General features: G+C 44.7%; 1 protein-coding gene across 2 annotated transcripts in view; it reads left to right on the top strand.

Annotated features, from left to right (window-relative positions):
• dock11 (dedicator of cytokinesis 11) overlaps nucleotides 1-17,500 on the top strand; it is a 151,486-nt gene that overhangs the window by 67,480 nt on the left and 66,506 nt on the right. Inside the window, exons 30-36 of one of the 2 annotated variants that reach the window (XM_063187551.1) lie at nucleotides 1,535-1,646; nucleotides 2,296-2,334; nucleotides 6,156-6,337; nucleotides 10,355-10,468; nucleotides 10,811-10,883; nucleotides 11,526-11,608; nucleotides 15,700-15,823. In XM_063187551.1, the coding sequence (XP_063043621.1) occupies nucleotides 1,535-1,646; nucleotides 2,296-2,334; nucleotides 6,156-6,337; nucleotides 10,355-10,468; nucleotides 10,811-10,883; nucleotides 11,526-11,608; nucleotides 15,700-15,823 (727 nt within the window). The remainder of the gene's footprint in view (nucleotides 1-1,534; nucleotides 1,647-2,295; nucleotides 2,335-6,155; nucleotides 6,338-10,354; nucleotides 10,469-10,810; nucleotides 10,884-11,525; nucleotides 11,609-15,699; nucleotides 15,824-17,500) is intronic. The other variant, XM_063187552.1, reaches the window with a different exon arrangement.

Genomic DNA, 17,500 nt, shown 5'->3' with positions numbered 1-17,500 from the left:
TTCTCATCACAATTTTGACATTTGGTGCTGAACGGAGCATTTGGGTATTCAAGACTGCAGCCCCCCCACCTTTACATTGACTCCAATGAAGCACTCAAGCAATCGATCATAAAATGGCATTAAACTTTCGTTTGCAGAGACATGAAACTCACCGAGTGGTCAGAGGTGGGCAGCGATACGTTGGCTCGAAAATCACCGCGAAATACGCTTCCAGAGAAGATATATTCATTATTGTCCGTCTTCATTGATTGTATTGGTTTGACTAGTATTACTCCGCGCGACCGGAAATGGGGGTGCGTTTGTTTACGTTACTATCTATGGTTTGTATGCAATCTGTAGTTTTTGTAGCCAGTCCCGCTCAAAGATAGCCGTTCTACCTCGCTCCTTGATGTCTACATAAACAACACACTATCGCTACCTACTGGCTGGATGTCTACTGCTATTCCACGGCGTCTGGGGAAAAATAGGTCCGCCAAATGCTAAACAACAGTTAGAAGGCATATTTCGCTGCAATTTTCGGGTCAATTTATCGCTGTCTACCACTGACCACACGGTGAGTTCCATGTCTTCTCAAACAAAAGTTTAATGCCATTTTATAATCGATTGCTTGTGTGCTCTATTGGAGTCAATGTAAAGGTGGGGGGGCTGCAGTCTTGGATACCCAAATGCTCCGTTCAGCACCAAATGTCAAAATTGTGATGAGAACATCTCTACTTCACCCCAGAAGTCACACAAACAGGGCTTAATGTCTAAAATAGCGAACTACCACTTTAAGGACACTCCAACAGCTGCACTGAACGTTGATTTATAGCATTTGGCATATAAATGTTCCCTAGGACTCTAACTCACTCATCCATATCACAACACATGCACAAACACACACACACACACACAGACACAGACACACACATGATTGTGTATTTATTGTTCATTTGTTTGGTTTCCATGTAACATGGCCTTAGATAAACCCATGCACTCTCCTTGAGTGTGTGTGTGTGCGCACGCGTGTGCATGTGCGTGTGTGTGTGTTTTTTATGTGCGAGTGTGTGTGTTTTAATTAAAACTGAAAGTTGTAGCTTTTTATCTTGGATTTTTGGCCAATGTCCTATTGGACTAAATAGTGGGTCCCAAACTTTTTCTGCTGGGACCCCCTTTTGTTTTGGGCCTAAGAATATTTTTGCAACCCCCCACCATTTTCCAAATGCAAAAAAACCCCACATTTTTTGCTTAACTTCAATGTTTTTTAAACCACAGAAAGGTAAATACATGTATTAGCCATGAAAGGGAATATTGTTACAGCAATGTATGAAAAGGTCATACAGGTATATTCAAGTTTTTATGCAAACTTCTGTCCATGACATTGTCCCCCAAGCCACCAGCCCCCCACCCCCTGTAGTACCTCCGTGACCCCTGTGTGTGTGTGTGTGTGTGTGTGTGTGTGTGTGTGTGTGTGTGTGTGTGTGTGTGTGTGTGTGTGTGTGTGTGTGTGTGTGTGTGTGTGTGTGTGTGTGTGTGTGTGTGTGTGTGTCTGCAGGTTCTGACGGAGCTGAAGTTTGACTTCCTGTTGACAGTGTGTAACCATGAGCACTACATCCCTCTCAACCTGCCCATGGCCTTCGGACGCACCAAGCTGCAGCGCGTACAGGGTACAACACACACACACACACACACACACACACACACACACACACACACACACACTCATGCACACACACACACACGCACACACACACACTCTCTCATATAGACGTATGCACACCGCTCTCTCTCTCTCTCTCTCTCTCTCTCTCTCGCTCTCTCACCCACACAAACACACACACACAAAGACAGAATTGCACTGACACACAGACCTGCATAAGTGGTACAGTCCATCCTCATGTCATTGTAACAGTCAGCCGTATTGTCATACTAAGTGCAGATGCATGGGAGGGGGTCATCTGACATGCTTCACAGCTTGATCGAGGCCTGTATGTGTGTGTGTGTGTGTGTGTGTGTGTGTGTGTGTGTGTGTGTGTGTGTGTGTGTGTGTGTGTGTGTGTGTGTGTGTGTGTGTGTTTGTCATTTGAGTTAACTGCACATGTGCATGATGTGTATTCACTACACACCTCTAAGTTCACCTCACTTCATAGTTTGCATCTCCCTTTTTCTCCCATTGTCTTGTTGTCTTGTGTTTGTCTTTGTGTGCCTGTGTTTTTTGTGTTTTTGTTTTGTTTGTGTCTGTGTATGTGTATGTATGTGTGTTGTTTGTTATCTTGTCTTGTGTTGTTTTGTTTTTGTTGTGTTGGCTGTGCTCAGATTTGATTTCGTATGCAGCGGAGTGTTTGGGCGTCGTAGGTAGGTGGCATCGCCATGTCACGCACACCTCCCGACCTCCTCCCAAGCTCCTCCCGACCTCCTCCTGACCTCTTCCCAACACCCCCCCACGAACCCCTATCCCATGAACGGAGGACTCGCCTAACATTTGCCCACATATTTCAAATGACCTGGGGGTACTCCAAGAAGATGCTTTAGTGATAAACATGGCTATGATGAGCTACGGAAGGTGATAAACCTGCTAATAGATAGCCCACAGGTGCCATGTATGCAAGAAAATGAGGGCTCCAGGCTCTTCTATTAGATGATTTACCACTACCTCAAGATGACCATAGCCTCTTTAAGTTAAACTGTGTTACAACTGAGCTAGTTTCTTGGAATATTCCTCTGGGCTGCGTGTCACACTAACTCCACTAACACACTCACTCAGACGTCAGGAGACTGGTCACTTCCTGCCCAAGCTGTGCACCTTCACCACTCACCACCCACCTCATGCATGCCTCACCCTCGCCTAATACACACTCAGCATTCAGTGACCCTTCACGCACAAACACACCAAAGTGAGTGCAGCATCAACGGCAACAGAAATAATTGACTTTTTATGGAGGGGGTAGCAACAGAAAAGACAAAAGCGGCAGATTTTGGCGGAAAGATGCCATTTGAGCGACTAGAGGGAGAGTTTGTAGTTGAACGTCAGCGAATAGCATATGTTATGAGTTATGATGCGGTTTGTTGTAGCCAGTTAGAATGTCGGAATGCTTGCGTTCAGCTTTAAACGCTCATACTCTTGTTGTTTCTATCACTCGTGTCGCTCTTGCTTTCAAGGCAGTCTAGCGACTCTTTGTAGCTTTTGTCCCTTTTAGTGTGTTACGCCACCAGACCTCAGCATCCTGCTCTGCCTACGCCCATAGATGTTTTCTCCACTACCCTCTCTGATGCAATCTGGCATAGTGACGCCATGGCTCTTCACAAAACACCATCTTGTAACGAGGACCTTTAGTCGTGACCTCTGTGGGCATTTTATGGATATTGTGTAGCACCGTGTACTGCCCTCTCTCTCTCTCTCTGAAGAACACTCACTCTTAAGAGTACTCGATGCTTTAGACATAGTTACATTACATTACATTGCATTTGGCAGGTACTTTTTAACCAAAGCGACTAGAATCAAGGTCATAGCCAACATCACTAGCAGACACAAAGTGCACAGGAGATACAGAGCAACAAGTGCAGATGCTAAGTAGGGTCAGTGTTTTTTCTTTTTAAAGTACGTTAGTGCAGGGTTAAGTAGAGTACACACACAAAACACACGTACAAAACACGCCATAGAGTCACACAGTTCTCTAAAATGCTGTTGCTATTCTGTTTTTTCCTAGATCGCTGTTGATATTATGTTCTTTCTAGATTGCTCTCATGACGCGCAGTTCTGCAGAATGCAGTTGGCATTCTGTTCTCTAGAAGGCTGTTTGCATTCGTATCTCTGAAATGCTCTCGACATTTAGTTCTCTAGAATGCTGTTGACATGCTCTACTTTCCAGATTGCTCTATGCATAGTTGTTCTCCTCTGCCTCTCTGTAGATCGCTGTAGTTACAGCGATTAAGCTCTGTCTAAGCACCGGGTGGAATGCTTTGGGTCCATTCTAACTGGAATAGTGCAGAGTTGTGTACATGAGAAGTAGAAGTACTCTTACAGATGTAATTGCAACACTTGTGGTATGATATTACACAGTTGAAACCACGTAGCATCATACCACTAGCGTTCACGAGTTTGCCCTCGAGTGCTTGGTGTACAGTAGGCATGTATGGCATGTTAGCTGGCCTCGGTCCCGGGATCTTGTTAGTAGAGATCTCGCAGGATGAGATCTGCTTCTACCCTCTATGTGTATAGAGGACTTGTAGCTGGGTGTTCCAGTGACATGGAGGAGTAAGGGGAGGTGGTGGGACAATTCGGGCCTTCGCGCATGTGATGGAGTGACCATCACTAGGGTTGTGGGTGTGTTCTGACTTGTCATGCCAACGAGCCTGGCTCTTTGGTGTAGCGCTCATTAGCCCCAGTTTACTACCCCAGAAGGTCTGGGGCAACTCTACTCCCCTTCTCTACAGCGCATGACAGGTGAAAGACGGACGGAGGGATTGAAGTCTGTGCGAAGGCGGGAGCAACTAATGAAAGCTGTCAGTCACTCTCTTATTCCTCCAGAACTACGTTTATATATACTGTGTACAGTATACACAACATTTGTAATTATATCTGTAAGAGTACTATAACTTCTGCTGTATACAACTCTGGAAAAGTGTGTTAGTCTTACTCTCTGAAACACACCACATCTCAGCTCTGTCTTCAAACAGCTTTGCCACAATCACGCTCTACTCAAGAAACCTGGGGTCACACACATGCACACACACACAAACACACACAGACCCTCACACACACGCCAAGAGTAAGAATTGGAGAGGTAGACAGAGAGGAGTGTGTGTGTGTGTGTGTGTGCGCGCGTGTTCGTGCGTGCGTGCGTGTGTGCGGGTGTGATAACAAACAAGGAAACAATGTGTGTTATCTTTCAGAATCCAAGTGTGACATCACATTACTCACACTACACACTACGTACAAAATTTCAACATCTCTCTCAACATCTCCCTCACATAGTAAGTTTAGGCAACACGCAAACACACATACACACACACACACACACACACACACACACACACACACACACACACACACACACACACACACACACACACACACACACACACACACACACACACACACACACACACACACAGACACACAGAAAGACAGATGTGCCATGCGTGCCACGGGCGAGAAAATGACAGTACAGAGAGGAATTGCAACATTTCCTTGCTCTCGCAACGGACACTCAGTCCAGTTTGTGTGTGCGTGTGCGTGCGTGCGTGCGTGTGTGTGTGTGTGTGTGTTACCAAAATGGATGGTCCACTGTGTGTGTGTGTGTGTGTGTGTGTGTGTGTGTGCGTGCGTGCGTGCGTGTGTGTGTGTGTGCGTGTGCGTGCGTGTGTGTTTGAGTGTTGTGTTATGTGTTACTTACAGTATGTTTGTGTTTCAGTGTGTGTGTGGGTGGGTGTGGGTGTGGGTGTGGGTGTGCGTGCATGGCTGCGTGCCTGTATATGTGTGTACCCAGCAGGATATGTTCTCCCTCCTTGCAACATTAACTCCTCACTTCTCTGTTTCTCTTCCTCACGCTGACTCAACCCATGTGTGTGAGTGAGTGAGTGAGCGTGTGTGTGTGTGAGAGAGAGAGAGAGAGTGTGTGTGTGATCTGCCCATATCTGTCTTCTGCTGTCTCTTCCAGCATGGCTTTCCAAAGCATTCCCATGACCACACACCACTCTGCTGTCGCTCTCCCACACTGTGTGTGTGTGTGTGTGTGTGTGTGTGTGTGTGTGTGTGTGTGTGTGTGTGTGTGTGTGTGTGTGTGTGTGTGTGTGTGTGTGTGTGTGTGTGTGTGTGTGTGTGTGTGTGTGTGTGTGTCTGTGTGTGTGTGTGTGTGTGTGTGTGTGTGTGTGAGAGAGAGAGAGAGAGAGAGAGAGAGAGAGAGAGAGAGAGAGAGAGAGAGAGAGAGAGAGAGAGGAAGACAGAGAAAGAGGGAGAGAGGCAGAGACAGAAAAACAAACATTTCACATGCACACGCACACACACACACACGCCATATATACAGTATATATATATATATATGTATGCATATTGTATTTGTGTGTGTTTGTATGTGTGTGTGTGTGTGTGTGTGTGTGTGTGTGTGTGTGTGTGTGTGTGTGTGTGTGTGTGTGTGTCCTTTTGTACCGTATATATATGTGTGTGTGTGTATTAGACCAGAGTCTGGAGTGGAGCTTGACAGAGGAGTACTGCCGTAACCATTTCCTGATCGGGCTGCTGCTGCGTCATGTGGCGGACGGCCTGAAGGGGGCGGCAGAGATACGGCAGCTGGCAGTGGCGGTGCTGAAGAACCTGCTCATCAAACACACCCTGGACGACCGCTACAACGCATACAAGGTAGTGTGGGGCTCAGTGTGTGTGTGTGTGTGTGTGTGTGTGTGTGTGTGTGTGTGTGTGTGTGTGTGTGTGTGTGTGTGTGTGTGTGTGTGTGTGTGTGACGAGGAGGCAGTGACAGACAAATACCAAACACACTTTAGAAGACCGCCACAATGTGTGCAAAATAAACTGTGTGTGTGTGTGTGTGTGTGTGTGTGTGTGTGTGTGTGTGTGTGTGTGTGTGTGTGTGTGTGTGTGTGTGTGTGTGTGTGTGTGTGCAGTGGCGTAACGACACAGCAATAGGCCCGTAAGCAACATTATCTAGGTGGGCCCCATATAAAGTACAACACGTGATAAAGGTCCAGGATAGGGCGACAGTTCCATCAATCGGCCAAGAACATACAATTATGCACTTCTCAATAGTATGATCACACATCACACACAGAAAAATGGTGACTGCGCCCCTTGAACGGAACATCACCACATAAACAAAAACATGCTGGTGTTGCACCATGCATGTCCATGAAAACACATTTGGTATACCGCTACACATCCACGAAAACACGTAGGTGACGGCAGACATAGGCAGTAATTATAAACCCCAAAAACATCAGATGGCCCAAACCTCAGTGTATTTGAGTGTATTTTAAACGTTATCACTTTACACCTGCAAAGTGACCACACAGACACGCGACAGACCAATCCAGGAACCCACTAAAACTAGTCCTCCTTTGTTGCCAAAATTAATCTTAAGAGACTAATTGTTAGTCTTTGAGACAGATATGCAGTCATTGCTATGCACAGTACTAGTCATTCAAATACATTGACACTAGCTGCAGGTTAAGCTTGTGTCTGAAATGTCTGTGAAACATTCACGCAAATGCATTATTAATAACCAATCTATTTTCAAGTAGCCTACTCCACTGTCGTTTTGGCATATCTGCATTGAAATGCCATTTAGAGAGATTTTGCAAACTCTTCATAAAGACATGTAAAAGCAGAACATGACGAGCACGGGCACAGAAATTTTTAAAAAAGAATGTAACAACATCCGTGTCCGTCTACATAGTGCGCAATAACCCTTTATCCATACAGACTTCAAAACATGAGAGGCTTGTGGCAACAATCGCACCAGGCAAAATAAACGCAACTCAGCATGCCACGGCTGGCAAAATTAACAACCATGTCCTTACCTTTCCATAAAACGCTGTCTGGATCTCAGGGCTTCTCGCAATGATTCCACTTTACTTAAATCCACAGTTCAACACACGCAACGCAGCTAGCAAGCTGGATATGTGGCGTGCTAACATTGTTTTGCTTGTTCTTTCCCGTTTCACGTCTGTATCAAGGCTGTCGGGGGAAGTGTCCCATATCAGTTGGGTACTCCCTCCTCGGTGTTGAACCGGCCAGGTTGTCATCTTCTGTAAACGAGCTGTCACTGTCAGAGTCAGACCCCCTGCTGTTAGCACAACCAGGGCTAGATAGACCACAGCCCCCTCTGTCCATAGTTCTCTTCTTGGTTGCAATCTTCATTGTTGCAACAACGTCCACCTTTCCCTCTCCGGCTCTTTGAAAGAAGGAGTTTATTTTCGGAAGTTTTTTTCCGTTTATCCAGCAGCTCCTCTTTCGGTTTCCGTTTTTGGAATCACATAGTTAAAGTTTAGTTATTATGATTTATGTATGTCTAACGTGATGTGACGTCTTGCACGTTGCACACACGTTACGTAGGCTACGTAACATATTACTGTATCATTGGTTCATCATAACCCATAACCCATAATTCCAAGTCGTAATGTAAAAAATAAAAGACTCAAATACATCATATTTTTAAGATCTTTATTGCGGTTTGAAACATTATAAGACTGTATTTTTAAGAACCGTCTAATCAATTAAACGCAGTTACTAGCACAGTATTAAAAGTACCATGGCTTTGCCACTGGTGTCGTATTTAAACGGCACACCATCATGTTGGAATGTGGCATGTGTTGTGATATAAATACGGTCCGGTCAATGTCTGATAATCAAAAGGGTTACAGAGGAATTTTCTGACGTCCTAGGCTTCAATACCGATGGGGGCCCACCAGGTGTCCGTGATGGCGCCCCTGAGAGGTCGTGGGCCCGTAAGCAACTGCAGTCCCTGCTTACCGATAGTTACGCCACTGTGTGTGTGTGTGTGAGTGTGCGTGTGCGTGTCCCTCTTCTCTTTTTGACACGTCTTTAGGTGTTATGCTATCCATTGTCTGGGGACTGGTGAGCGACGATATGAAAATAAATATGAATCCCACACAGCAGTTATACAGGGTGACCAGACGAGACTCATCATTTCCAGCCCAAAAACAAATGCTCAAAACCGCCTTGAAGCACTAAATCCCACACAATTTGAAATAAATTATATAGATGTCTAGCCATAAATCTGCAGAGAAACCCACCAAATGTTATTTTAATGTTTTTTGACCCCAGACAGTCATGCAAAGAAGCCCAATCTTGCCGTATTTGGCAACACTGCCGGCAAACATTACATCCGCGTTCCCATGAACCTATCAGAAGGAAGACAGGTGCTCTCAGATTCCAACCCCATCGTGCACTGCTTTACATTTTTAACGCCATCTGCCCACCGTCACAAAGATGAGTGTTACATGGAAGGGGTATATATACTGCACCCCTTTACTACAAAATGCATTGTGTACTTCAGAGTTAATTATGGAGTTTCTGGTAGTCCGGGATTACCGACTTCGACTGATCTAAAACACAGGGCTGGTATTAGCGCAAGGGGGCCGGTCCAAATTGCGTGAGGGCCACGGCAGCCCACCGGGCATTTGCCCGGTATCACAGATTGCCAGTCCGAGTCTGTGTAGAACAGATGGAGAGCAGAAAAATAGTGGAGTACCTATGAGATGTAGTGCAGGTTGGTACCCATGATTCGAGGTGAGTAGAGTTACTTATGTTATGCAGGGAAGCTCTCTGGGAAGAGATGAGTCTTCACTAACTTCTTGAAGGTTGAGAGGGATGACCCTGCTCTTGTAGCAAGTGGTAGCCTATTCCACCATTGAGGGACAATGAGAGAAAACCGTTTGGACTGGGATCGCCTTGTGTGAGTAGAGGGCAAGGTTGGTACTGGAGGAACACAACACCCTGGAGGGCCTTGTGTTTACCGGTAATTCGAGCAGCCAATGCAGGTGTGCGAAAACGTGGCATGACATGCACCCTTTTGGTTTGGGTGAACACCAGACGGGCCGCCGCGTTCTGGACCATTTGATACAACGCATACAAGGCCACAACAATGCGTCCAAATTAAACTGTGTGTGTGTGTGTGTGTGTGTGTGTGTGTGTGTGTGTGTGTGTGTGTGTGTGTGTGTGTGTGTGTGTGTGTGTGTGTGTGTGTGTGTGTGTGTGTGTGTGTGTGTGTGTGTGTGTGTAATAAGGCAGTGGCAGTACTGAAGCACGCTAGACAATCGATGCAATGCATACAAGGTGGTTTGGGACTGTGTGTGTGTGTGTGTGTGTGTTGCGGCAGTACTCAAAAAACTCATTAAACATCAAACACACTACGTGCAAGGTAATGTGTGCATCGCGTGCAAGGTAAACTGTGTGTGTGTGTGTGTGTGTGTGTGTGTGTGTGTGTGTGTGTGTGTGTGTGTGTGTGTGTGTGTGTGTGTGTGTGTGTGTGTGTGTGTGTGTGTGTGTGTGTGTGTGTGTGTGTGTGTGTGTGTGTGTGCATGTGTGTGTGTCTTTGTTGTGGCGGTGACAATACCTCAGTGCAACTGTTGCTCTTTTCAGCCTCAATATGAAGTAAGCTATAATGACAATGTTTTTTTCTTTCTTTCCTGTGTGTGTGTGTGTGTGTGTGTGTGTGTGTGTGTGTGTGTGTGTGTGTGTGTGTGTGTGTGTGTGTGTGTGTGTGTGTGTGTGTGTGTGTGTGTGTGTGTGTGTGTGTGTGTGTGTGTGTGTGTGTGCATATGCGTGTGTGTGTGTGTGTGCATATGCGTGTGTGTGTGTGTGTGTGTGTGTGTGTGTGTGTGTGTGTGTGTGTGTCTCTAGAATCAGCAGGCGCGTATATTCCTGTTGTACCTGCCTCTGTTTGAGCTGCTCTACCAGAGCCTCCCCCAACTCAGCTCTCCCAAACACACACCTGCACCCGGATACACACTGCCGGTGGGTACGCACGCACGCACGCACGCACGCACGCACGCACGCACGCACGCACGCACGCACGCACACACACACACACACACACACACACACACACACACACACACACACACACACACACACACACACACACACACACCATGTCACAGTCACTGTTATACACACACACACCAAAGATACAGTGCACACACATACAATAATGTTTTTATTCTGATTTCATTTCCCAAGGTCCCTAAGGGCCAAAAGCACACACACACACACACACACACACACACACACACACACACACACACACACACACACACACACACACACACACACATAAACAATGTGTTATTTCCGTAGGGTCAAAGAGAAGACCTCTCCCTTTCTGGAACTGACAGCAGAAGAATTAGTGCGATCATCGACAAGGACCACGGTCAGTCTGTGTCAGTCTGTGTGTGTCTGTGTGTGCGTGCGTGCATGCGTGCCTGCGTGCGTGCGTGCGTGTGCGCGCATCGGTGAATGACCATGTATATGCATTCTGTTAAATGATTATGTATGTAGTTTGTGTGTCTGTGGATTACATTATTACATTGCATTTGGCAGACGCTTTATAACCAAAGCGACTTTCAAAAGAGGACATAATCAAGCCAACATCACAAGCAAATACAAAGTGCAGAGGAGATATACAGAACAACAAGTGCTGTTGCAAAGAGGGGTTATTTTTTATTTTTTATAAAGAGTAAATAACGAGTACACACACACAAACTAAACTAAACTAAACATCATGTCAGGAGTCTGCCCTGGGGCAAGGCCAGTTCAAGCATTAGTCTAGTAGATTCTCTCGAAAGAGGAATGTCTTTAGTTGTTTCTTGAAGGCTGCAAGAGATGTGCTTAGTCTTGCTGCCTCTGGGAGACCGTTCCACCACTTGGGTACCACAACGGAGAATGTATGTATGTATGTCCACTGTATGATGTATGGTTTTGTACATATATCTGTGTGTGTGTGTGTGTGTGTGTGTGTATGTGTGTGTGTGTGTGTGTGTGTGTGTCTGTGTCTGTGTCTGTGTCTGTGTAGGTCTCCTGTCTCAGAATGGCCACTCTGTCAGGAGGGAGGACTCAAGAAGCTCTCTGTACCTGGACACATCTGACAGCACTGAGGTAAGCTCTCATTGGACATCACAGCTGTCAATCACGGATGCTTGATTCCCATTGGCCGCCATAGCTGTCAATCAGGCATGCTTGACTCTCATTTGATGCCACAGCATTCAATCAAGGATGCTTGAGATAGTTGGTGGCCTGACAAAAAAAATACTTTCTACAGAAGTAGGCGATCAAACTCCAAAAAGCCTCTTCAATGCTGGAGAACAAAGGAAAAAAAACGTATTTTAAAGTGTTTTGCAACTTCAGGCAACTCCACAGGGCGACAAGGATTGTCCTTATTATTTAAAAAAAACACATGTAATCTGAGGGATTGTCACAAGAGTAAAACCACTCAACCCTCACTGGGTCTTCATCAGGGCGTAGAAACGTACTCTGCGCCTCTGATGTTGACACCCTGGTGAAACCAGAGCAGGACATAAAATAAAATACAAAGTAAATAGGGCTCACCTTCTATCAACTCTCAACCTTGCATCAACTCATCAACCTTGCATCTCTTTTTAATGTGCACCTTGCATCAACTGTCTCCTTTTATTGCCTATTTGTACAGATGTGTTCTGGCACCAAGACGCACCTGTGCACATAGGCAATAAAAAAAAACACTTGATGCAAGGCGCATCTCTTTTTTGTTTGATTTGACTTTGTCATTTGGTACAGCACCCTCAAAGTAAATAATGAACACTACAATTCAATTATGATTTGGGAGGTTTCGATTGAAATCGATTCAGTCCGATTCTATGATGCATTGTAATGCATTACATTTCTACTGAAAACAAGGGACATTTTTCATCAGTCAAGAGTCAATACAAGCTGTCAGATACTGAACAACATTTTATGAGCTGTTGTGTTTATCACTCCTGCAGTTTCCAGTGCTTTGAAGTGGTTTCATTTAAGTTCATTTGCTCTGGATATGCCCACAAAAGTAATTGAAACCTGATAAACTATGCTGCATCGATTACAGCTTTTGCTGAATCGATTATTGACTTGTCCATAACCACATTGCGATGCATCGCAGAATCGGCTATTGTTGACACCACTAATGAAAACTGGGTGAATCCTGGTCCTATGTACTATATAAATGAAATGGCAATCCGTACAACACGGATGTCGTCTGTATCTCCCTATTAATTTTTTAGACGTTCAGATCCATGTTCATTTTATCCTCTTCAAATACGGCTTTGGGTGTCAGTGAGACGCATCAGATTTCACGGAAAAGAACTGCATTCATCACCTCCTTCTCATACCTATAAAAGCAGTATATTGCACCAAGTGTCTTCAATTGTTTTGATTCTTTGGATCAAAGATATGAAGAGCTTTGTTGCAAAATGTATCCATTTTGGAACACTGAGAAATTGACATTTTTGTATTGGACATATCATGGCTTTGCAAAATGCTTTATACCTTGTCTTCATACATTGAAATAGACACGTGCAGTATACTCTGATGTTGTGTGGTGATCATGAATGCACTGGTAGGCTACTAATGTTACTGGGATGGGCACACACACACACACTCACACACACACACACACACACACACACACACACACACACACACACACACACACACACACACACACACACACACACACACACACACACTCACACACACACACACACACACACACACACACACACACACACACACACACACACACACACACACACACACACACACACACACACACACACACACACACACAGTTTATCCCTGTGTATTGTCCTCAGATGGGTCGACGTGGTTCCACTGTCAGTTTGAGTGGGGTGAGCATCCGTGTACACGCACGCACACACACACACACACACACAGACGCACGCACGCACACGCACACACACACGCGCGCGCGCACGCACGCACACACACACACACACACACACAGAGTTCATCTTTGTCTGTCCTGTCTTCAGATTATGGGTCGGCGTGGCTCCACTGCGAGTTTGAGTGGGGTGAGCACACACACACAAACACACACACACACACACACACACACACACACACACACACACACACACACACACACACACACACACACACACACACACACACACACACACACACACACACACACACACACACACATCAACAACAACAACTGCTAAGATGGCTCACTACAGTGGAATTTTCAGGAACACTGCTGACTTTCCACTTCCTGCTACACCCCCCCTCCCCATCTACCCCTTACCCCTCACCCATATATTAACCAAAACAAAGATGTTAACTACTCGCTTCTGTATGACCCTTAGAAACCAAAACAAAGCCACCAATAAAACGCTTGACTGGCTTAATTTCCAGGCAGAGTTCCCACTGCTTCCCGACAGATGTGAGGCTTTTTTTGACAGTGCGATCAAAGATAACTCTCAAGAGAGCTTCTCTTCATAACAAACCTAACTCTGCAGTACTGATCCATAAACGCCTTGGACTAATATGGCATACCTACTCTGAACTGAACTCTACAACATTGTGTATATTGGCCATAGTGTTACACAAGGGGTAACGTCTGAGGAGTGGTTTTAAGCCGACCAGTTGGAGCCTAAGAACTTCCCAATGCAAAGTGGAGAGAAGTTTCCTAAACCTGATATTACCCCACTTATGGCCCTGGGAATGCCACTTGATCATATAGAACATAATATGTAAAATGTATCAAAGTGATCAATTAGCTGCTAAAGTGTTAAGAGTAAGTTTTGACACCATAGTGAGCTATAGCTATCAATCACTCAATAGTTGTTGACGTTTGCTATTATTGGGTATTGACGTGGAATGGTAGTAAAGTTTGAAACTTTTTTTTACCAGGATTACTTTCGAGATGGGTATAGTAAATGATTTTACTGCATAACTGTCAACTAATCAGAGCTGTCTTTTTGTAAGTCACTTTGGATAAAAGCGTCTGCAAAGTCTAAATGTGATGTAAATTAATCAGAGTTATTAAAACCATGGTTCAAAAAGTGATAACCCTGCCATAGTTTCCTTCACAGCTGACTCTGAGCCTGAAGCTAGAGTAAGATAGTAAGAGTATGATAGAGACAGTGAAAAGCCACAGGAAATTAGCGAGGGGAGAGAGACGGGGAGGGCTCGGCAAATGACCTCAGGCCGGAATCGAAGCCAGGTCGCCGGTGTAGCACTCGAGTGCCCTGCCGAGTGAGCCACGGCTGGGCCCACCTACCTGTTTTGAGTACTCATTACAATCAGCTGTTTCAGAGTTGGTTGGATCATGTCTGGCAGGCTTTTCAGCTTTCTAAACCCGGGACATTTGTGTTTAACTTTCAAAACCCGAAATTGGCATTTTACCTCTAAATGTGATCCCTGTGTCTTCTGTTTGTAATTTGCTGTCTGTGTAAGTCACCTGGGCAGTGGTGGACAAAGTAAAAGTAAAAGTAAAGAAAAGAAACACAGTTTCTTTCCAACACAGGTAACTTATCTGAGTAAAATGTAGACCAATGTACTTGTCTTACGATAAGCCGATTCTGCACCGGTTGGATTGAGTTTGTGGTGTGTCCTTGTTAGGTTTTTATTGTTTTTCAGTAACACAGTCTATCTCAATAGATAGTTCCAATGGAGTAAACAGTGTAACAGCTATGTAATATCATGTGCTACTGTTGTAATTACACCACAAAAATACTTGTACTTTTACTTTGTCCACCACTGCACCTAGGATAAACGTATCTGTTTAATATGGTGTAATGTAATGCAATGCCATGTATTATATTTGGTAACACTTCATTTTAAGGCTCATGATAGCGACTAATACATGCCTAACTGCCTGTATAAGAGCTTGCATTTATAAGACAATAAAACAAGTCTATCTGTATGAGTGACTAAGGATGCTGTATAAAACATTTAAGAAACATCAATTATTTAGGCATGTATTCACAAATTAGGCATGTATTCATCAATTAGTTAGGCATGTATTCACAAATTTCGTGTTCTTTTCCAATAAGGCCTTTGTTATTAATTCGATCATATTATTGACCTAGTAGTTGGGTCAATGACGTTTTTGTAGTATCTCTTTATATATATATTCATAATATTATATATAATTTATTTTTTGAATGTAAAGTAAGGTATTGTAATGTAATGTAATGGCTCATCTCCAGATAAGTCGTCGTGGCTCCACTATGAGCACTGTTGGAGTGGTGCCCCCTGGAGGATGCTTGGGACATTACGAGGTCAAGGGACTCCTGCTGTGCTTCCTACACATCGCCAGGACCATTACCGACGGTAGCAATAGCAACACACACGCACACATACACATACACACACGCGCACACACACACACACACACACACACACACACACACACACACACACACACACACACACACACACACACACATTCACACAGGACTATTACCAATGGTAGCATTAACAAGAACACACACACACACACAGAACAGTTACCAATGGAAGGAAAACAAGCTGACAATGACGGTCACATACATGCACATTGCCAAAATAATTACTGGCTGGTTCTCTCTCTGTGTCTCTCACATAGACGCACGCACACACACACACACACACACACACACACACACACACACACACACACACACACACACACACACACACACACACACACACACACACACACACACACACATTAATCCAGAATAAACACATGCTGCTGGAAGGAACCCTTGCCGTATTGTGTCCCACACACAGAGAGCAAACACACACATACCCAGACAATCAGTCATGATAAGAGACCTTACTGCTCGGACACACACACACACACACACACACACACACACACACACACACACACACACACACACACACACACACACACACACACACACAATGTGTTGGACAGTCATCATATACCGTATTTTTTTTACTATACGTCGCTCCGGAGTTTAAGTCGCATCAGCCAAAAAATTAAGTTGAAAAAAACATATATACGTTGCACCGGACTAAACGTCGCACATTTTTGAAAGGTTATTCTATTCATGGAATCTGCATTCTGATAACTGGTGCGTGGTAGGCTACTGCTCGAAGACAGCATGGTTTTATAAACGAGCATCTGAGAAGCAGTGAAAAGGTGTCCAGAGGTGGTACTGGTAATGCACCATCTATGCTGGTTTGCCAACCGCCATAAAAACACAAGAAGAAAAAGAAGAAGAAGCAGTGATAACAGTGATAAAGCGCCATGTTGCCCTGTAGTCAGGACAACATTCATTCACCAGTGTTGCGTCTTTTGTTCTCATGTTTTTAAAGCATGTGTACCAAGCAAACATTTCTGTTTTTAAACTGAGACGGTAGGCTATACAAACCCGAACCCCAAACATGGCTATATGCCCATGGAAACACACCCAAATATATACAACGCATCTTGTATTTTAAATGAACATTTCAACTGTGTTTGAGTCCGTTTCACTTTGCACCATTGAAACATTGCGCAGCGGAGAAACGCTGCTAAAATGACAGACGCGTTGTGCCCTGTCACAGCATTGTTTTGCGTTTGGAGGACCGAGGGAGCAAGGCAACTTTGTTCCGTCTCCACAGCACGCCGACACCACTAAGTGTGTGTGTCAGTTCACGGTCTTTCTTTACCCCCTTTTCTGAGACACTTCGGCCCACGAGGATATCAAACGTGAGGGTACTTCATCCATGTTGTGTATGATAGTGTCAAGTTGTGCTCTGTGATTCGAGTTTGTGCTCCTTGATTTGTCAGAAACTTGCAGAAATTGTATCGATTTTCACCTAGAAGTCAGCGGACTGTCTTTGACACAGATGTTCCTGCTCCGATAGAGAGGCGATTGCGTTGCAAAACGCGATAAATCCACGAGGTCCGGTAATAATAATAATAATAATAATAATTGTATTTGTATAGCACTGTGTCATACAAAGCATGTAACTCAAAGCGCTTAACAAATGGGAAAAAAAAACATTGTTAGA

Source organism: Engraulis encrasicolus, chromosome 21 (assembly GCF_034702125.1).
Source record: "Engraulis encrasicolus isolate BLACKSEA-1 chromosome 21, IST_EnEncr_1.0, whole genome shotgun sequence".
NCBI lineage: Eukaryota > Metazoa > Chordata > Actinopteri > Clupeiformes > Engraulidae > Engraulis > Engraulis encrasicolus.
The sequence above is the reverse complement of the archived record's forward strand: the minus strand, read 5'-3'. Positions and strand labels throughout refer to the sequence as shown.